This window comes from Morone saxatilis, unplaced genomic scaffold, assembly GCF_004916995.1.
Source record: "Morone saxatilis isolate NCDOM2014 unplaced genomic scaffold, NCSU_SB_2.0 Contig14, whole genome shotgun sequence".
In the NCBI taxonomy this organism is placed as follows: Eukaryota; Metazoa; Chordata; class Actinopteri; family Moronidae; genus Morone; species Morone saxatilis.
The window spans coordinates 873,054-879,770 of NW_023339696.1; the positions used below are offsets into that span (position 1 = coordinate 873,054).

Here is a 6,717-nt window from a genome sequence, read left to right on the forward strand (position 1 = left end):
GCCTGGTGCTCCAATAATCCAAGTTTGTTTTCAGCATGGAAAGGGCTGTCTCCGGTACGGGCCTGTTCTGCTATGACTTTCATGGTGTGTATGTGTGTGGTGTAACAAAAAGGCTTTCTTCTGCCAGAAGCGATTTACATGACAACGGTCCCTGAATCCAGAACAAAGAGGCCTCTGCTGGCTTTTAACTTAAGGGCCTGTCTGAGCACTGAACACTGTGGGTTTGTGTCTCTTCACCACGACAGACGGACAGAGGATTGCTTTTATCCCAGTGCAAACAGACTGATGGAGGCAGAACCATGCTGACAGCGCTGCACTGTTTTTGAGGAATTTCATCAAGCTTTTGGGTAGACTGCCGCTGGGTTCAGCTTCCTTTTTTGAGCCGGGGAACACGCAAGCACAAATGGGCCATGGTGACTTTAATGCGCTCATGCTAACACCACCGAAGCAAGCAGGCTTCCCTTGTTAGGTCTTGGGTACAGGAAGTGCTTGCGCTGATGCAGCTACTGGGAAACTAAACTAATAAAATGTGTCAGGAATCTCTGCAAGTCAAGTGTCCGCAGATTCATCAGCACCACCCATCATGTTCCTAAACATGTTTATCTGAATGATTTTAAACTGATGTTTTATTATAACATTCTTGTATACAGCTAAACTGTAAATGTAATGTCAGTTCAAGTCATCCTCTTTGGCGCATCAATATATAATTTTTTGGTGCTTCATAGAAGCAACACCATAATCATTATGGTTGATATAGTGCAGACTCACACTATCAGCTCCTCCTACGACCTGCACTAGATATAGTCATTATTAACACAACCTATCCCATAGGCCAGTCGTTGCTGTATTTAAACCTAAGCGCAAGATATCCTCACAAGAAGATTTGAGATTTTACAATTCTGATTTGTATATTTCGAGTTTGCAAGCGCTAACCAGATTGTGATCAGAGGTTTTAAATCTTATTTTCATTCGAACAGTGTAAGAACGCTGTAGCTTGTTCAGCTTCGGTAGAATACAGCATGTTCAAACTTTATATATATAATAAAAATGTTGTATCTGAATTAACTCGTTCGGATAATTTTTTATAATTGACTGAACTTTTCTATCAATAATAAAACCTCTCGTTTGAAAAGTATACTAGAGAACGATTGTATATATAGACAGTTTATAAAGTCATCCCTCCTAGATAGGAATGCCTGAACGAAAACCAAATCAGAGCAAGAAGGCCATAGGTTAGGTGCGTACAGTCTGAGAGCTCAATTAGATTGAAAACTACATTTGAATGTCTCAACTCTGTTTACTAGAAATATTGTTTATCGTTTCTCTGTTATCCTGGACTAATGTGGTCTTTACTTTAATTTTAATTAGAGAATAGACATGTTTATTCTAGATTTTATGTTTGCTATAGCAATACGTGAATGATAGACCTGTTTAGTGGTGGATAGCAATAGTGGAACCAATAGTCGACTGGATTGAAATTATCTAGTTATTACCGTCTCCTGGTTTACTCTCAAAGCTATCATGTTCTGAGTGTCCTGACATCGAAATACAGTGAAATCATTTCACCATTGAATTACTTTTAAATTAGTGATCCATTTAAAGAGCCTATGAGTTTTAAAATGACCTATAGTTTATGAGGAAGCTAAAACTGGGTAACTAGACACAAACATGAATTTAATTTATATTAAGTAATTAAGGATCCAGTTTACACTGATCAAGAGCCTGAGACTGACAGTAAGTCAGGTCATTACATGAGCAAAAACCTTTTCTCAAGTTTCTGGTGCTAACCCAGATAGTTCATGTTTTCCACTGATGCCATCTTTGTAGGCCAGTTTATGCAAAATATGGTTGTCTTTCTAATTCAGTACAGGAAGGAGGAAAGTTGTTCTGACCGAAGGCTAACTGTACACTAGTTTTACGTGGGCAGTGGAACAAGCATAGGACATCACCGAGTTCATCGGACCTATATCTATATACATCATGTAACAAGAGTTAATAAACAGCTTCTGTCTGTAATATATAGACTAATCATATGGCTTATGCTGATGGTAGCTGTATGTACAAAGGGTCTTTGTGCTCCCATGCAAACCAATGATTTATAAAACCTCTTCCTGTGAATCTGGTTTAATAACGGGCAGAATATACAGCTCAATAAACCAAATTGCAAGTTTACTTTTTAAACTTGTGGTTATAATACTTATGTTGAAGTTTAGCAGGAACGTGGGGTAATCTGCGGGGCGGCACAGAGGACTTTGTGTATCGGCGGTCTCACACATCCGGAAGAAGCCTGGTAAAATGGGACTGTCCTTTCCAGAAACACATTGAGACAGGCCCAGCAGACCAGCGCCTGCTTCTGTTTTAATAAACACCGATCCAAAAAAAGGAAGAAAAGAACAGAAATAACCTCCACGGTCATACCGTACATGTGTGAGAGATACATCAACTGATACCATTAAGACATTAGGGAAAGAGTTCAGAGGACTGTACTGAGCTGAACAACAAAAATGGCGGCAGACACCAGCTGCTCAGGTTCATCGTGGACCTTACGCCTGGCTTTATCCTTTTGTTTTCCCAACTTAGGTGCATGGCAGGGCAGACGGACAGAATTTAACAGGTACTTTTTTTAGAAAAATAAAGAACATCCGAGACAACCAAAGAAGGCAAGAGCCACCCTCATAACTTGTTGGTATAACCGAACACTGTAAGGTGGTAATCCTACAGTTTTACTTTCTACCTTCCTGGTCCTGGGGGAAAGATACAATCTACAGGCTTGGATGTGAATTCCCAGGGCCTCAGTATAAATTGGCATTTTCAACTGGACCACATCATGCTATCATTGTTTAACCAAACGTTTTCATTTGACTTTTTTTCCAAAGCTTTGGAAAATGAGCTGTTTAGACCTCAGGCTTGACACGTCTTTGTTTTTTTGGAACTCCTGGATCTCCATGCATCCTTAAATATTTTTGGGATGATCGGAATTTGGCCAGGAAGAGTTCTTGTTCACTCAGGTGCCAGCTTGGCAATGCAGCAAAGACCATGGGCCCCCTTTCGTTTACTGTGATCAATGCTGCTTACTGCTGGGTTTGCTTACTACTGAACAGTGGCGTGTAGCCAAAACCAAACCAGAATACCCTTCTTTTTCAATGACTGTCTCCTGTCCCATTCCACAGGAGTTTTTTTTGCAGGATCTTGTGGTTTGTTTTCGATCTATAAGATATAAGACATAGCGAAAACAAGAAAGATAAAAAGAATGCCATAGCCTGGTTATAAATGTGTCTATATCTGTATTATGTTCTGGATAGGAACATTCATTGCAAACAGGAAACATTAAGACGGCCCCGGTTTTAGCTCAGTTGTAGAGCTGCCGACCCTGTACAAGGCCCTTTGAGTCCTTGCTGCAGCGGCCAGGGGGTTGAATCCGACCCTGCGACCCCTTGTTGCTGCGTGTCATCCCCTCTCTCTCTCTGCCCCCCTTTTCTGCCTATCTTTTGTGCCTATCTTCAGCTGTCACTATCATAAAGGCAATAAAAGCCCCAAAAAATACTTAAAAAAAGAAAAGAAGAAAACATTAAGACATAGCAATGGGGATGCTATGCTAGGTGCCCCACCACAGTGTGGTCTGTGGAGGTGGGATTCCTTCAAGGTTCCAAGCACTATGTGTTGGGCCAGAGGCTTGGTCTTGGCCTACTGCACTCTGACTCATACCCCTTTCCCACCAATGCAGTTTGAGGGCCAGTCCGGAGCCGGTTCCTAATTTCGAAACAGTGCTTCGTGTTTTGACAGCCGAAGAACTGGCTCTGGGCCAGGGAAACTGGTTCCAACGCTGGTCTAAAACCAAGAACCACTTACACAAGGGGCACCTTATGGTCAGTCAGCTATGAATTCATTACCTGTTCAGCGAGCCACTCAATTATATGAACGATAACATAACAGTGAGCTAGCTGGCTAGTGGAGCTAGGGCTAGCTGTTGGTCAGATAACATTACCCAAGCAAGCATAGCTACTAATTTTTCACATCGATGTTTTGTTCGTAATATTATTCATAAATTCAAAGTTATGTTCAACCTTCATAACATTGATGTGACAAATGCAAGCTAATGCTTGCTTGGGTAATGTTAGCTGATCAACAGCTCACTAGCTAGCGTAACCTTGGTAACAATAGCTAACATTTAAGAAGTATACAGTGATGTACTGACATGGCTCTATGGTGACTTATAGCCTGTTCAAAAGCAAACCGGTTCTTGGAAGGTGTGCACGTTGAACCAGTACCAGCCCAGAACTAGCACTAGGTTTGTGTTGGTGCAAAAGGGCATAACAGTGGTTCGGAGTTCTAGTGCTTTGACCTTTGTGTGCATATTGAGATCAAATCATGATGTGGACAGAATTAAAATAACGACAAGGCGTATGAAATCCAGGTGCAAATGTAGATGTAATTATCCACATTACGCAAGTAGATACAGACCATATGTTAAATGGGGTCATGAGGTCTGCCCAGACCCTGATGGTAAAATACAGTCCTGGTTGAGGATGGCCAGAGTTCTGCTTTTAAAGCGTAAGGAGTCTTCTCTGCTAACATTTACAGAGAAACGACACCAAGGAAACTCATTTTGACTCGTGGAGTGGCAGAGACAGAGAGTTCAAAGAAGTGGCTCACAGTGTGCCCTGAGAAACAGCAAAATGCAACGTGTCACCCTGAACTAGCTAGCCTTATAGCACGGTGTCTGAGCTTACAAGTGGTCTTTGTGTTTTTGCCCACCCTCCCCTTTAATTAACTGCAACAGAGTCCATCGGCTGTCACAAATCCACAAAGTGTAAACCCCTATAAAATTTAAGTTAAAGAAAAATGCATAGGTACATACAGTATATTCATATATTAGAAAAAGAAACAAAATGATTAGAAAACCAGAATTAAGTGGACCACAGAACAGGAATTCCTATCTGTGTGTGTGTGTCTGTACTAGCCCTGTTCTTTCCTGTTCCACTGCCCAAAGAGGAAATCCCCAGCCCAGTGATGTCGTCAAGTGCCAGAGGAGAACAGATGTAAAACCAGAGAGAAAAAAAACAAAAGAAGTTCTGAAGAGGAAGCAGACACCTGGCGACAGGCTCCGATGTCGTCGTCGTCGGTCGGCGTCGTCTGTCGGCAGCTTCAATGGCTACACAGTAACAGTGATTTAAAACAAGCCCCTCCCCCTCTTCCTCCCTAGCAACAGTGGTCAGAGCAGCATAGAAGAAAAGAACAGTGTTTGGATGTTAGTTAGAACAACACATGAAAGATGGTCCACTGCACAATGTGGACTGGTGAGTGTGAGGGGGGCAGAGAGTGGGGGTTAGAGGTCATTTACAGTGGTTTGGGGCTCTAAGCCAAAGGCGGCTGTTATAAGTCACAGTGAACAAGCTCAGTAAGGCAGAGAGCAAGCGTGGGGGGAATGGCGGTAGTAGTAGTGGCTTTAATACACAGTCAAAGTTCAAAGGTGAGGAGTGGGTCCAAGTCAAGGAAGGAGGATGCATGGGTGGAGGGACACTGCCCGCTCCCCTTACGGGCTGGGGGTGGCGGTGAGGGGTAAGGAAAAAGGCACCATGGCACCCACTTTGCGTCTGCCTCCACCCATCCCTCCTCCTCCTCCTCCCGGTCAGTCCCCTCACTGCAGCATCAGCTGCTTGAGGTTATCGTGCAGGATGGTGTCCTTGACGTCGCGGAACACCAGCCGGATGTTCTCAGTGTTGATGGCCGTGGTGAAGTGGTGGTACAGTGGCTTCTGCTGCTGCTCGCGGCGCTTCTTGCGGAAGCACTCCACCAGGAAGCGCTGGACGTCTGCCAGGCTGGTGGGGTCGCCTGAGAACTCTGGGAAATAGTCTTTGATGGACACCTGCTTCACCTTTTCCTCCAGCAGGTCTGTCTTGTTCAGGAACAGGATGATGGAGACATTACTGAAAACCCGGTTGTTGACGATTGTCTCGAAGATGTTAAGGGACTCGCTCAGCCGGTTGGTCTGCCGGTCCTCCATCAGCACCTGGAGATGTCAAAGAGTGCAGAAATGTGTGCTGGGGTCAAAGGTGATTATGACTGTGTGGGTCTGGTATGAGCACAATGACAAAGTTGTCCGATAGCCCTTTCCCACTGCAAGAAGTTAAAAAAAAGCCTTTGCTGGTTTCTACTGTTCTCTGCCTGAGTTCCTGGAACTAAACTGTTCAGCAGGTAAGACAAATGCAAATTCTTTTTGCATTTGTCTTTTTTTTTTTTCCTCAAGTGTAGGGATTCCACGGTGAAATGTTAGTCTATTTCAGTAGAATAGCGTAATCCTGCGACATTCAGGTGTTCTACGGCCTGTGTTTGTGTTCCAGCTGACTCACCTGGTCGTATTCGGAGGAGGAGACAAGAAAGAGGATGGAAGTGACCGAGTCGAAGCACTCAAACCAGCGCCGCCTCTCGGAGCGCTGACCACCCACGTCCACCATCTTGAAGGGCACATTCTTGATCTCAAAGTCGTACTCGTGGATGCCCTTAGTGGGCTTTCTGGCCAGGAGGATGTCCTGTTGGCTGGGCAGGTAGTCCTGCAAACAGATCCAACATATACATTGAAATTGGCATATTCAATAACACAATGTTTAAACTGTGTTTACACATTTTAAGTAAAAAAAAAAAAAAAGAGTAGATGACTTTTCAAGAATTAAAAATCTGTAAATTATAATAATTAATTAATTAATTAATTAATACCCT

The 6,717-nt window shown here is 43.4% G+C and overlaps 2 protein-coding genes across 2 annotated transcripts in view; one reads left to right on the top strand and one right to left on the bottom strand.

Annotated features, from left to right (window-relative positions):
* Positions 1 to 6,717, top strand: part of zgc:158403 (tetratricopeptide repeat protein 39A) — a gene marked incomplete at its 5' end in the record, with an annotated part of 767,589 nt that overhangs the window by 448,973 nt on the left and 311,899 nt on the right.
* Positions 4,812 to 6,717, bottom strand: part of gna13b (guanine nucleotide binding protein (G protein), alpha 13b) — a 6,953-nt gene continuing 5,047 nt past the window's right edge. Inside the window, exons 2-3 of the mRNA XM_035654929.1 lie at positions 6,351 to 6,551; positions 4,812 to 6,010 (exon numbers count right to left, since the gene is read on the bottom strand). Of these exons, the coding sequence (XP_035510822.1) occupies positions 5,639 to 6,010; positions 6,351 to 6,551 (573 nt within the window). The 3' untranslated portion in view covers positions 4,812 to 5,638. The remainder of the gene's footprint in view (positions 6,011 to 6,350; positions 6,552 to 6,717) is intronic.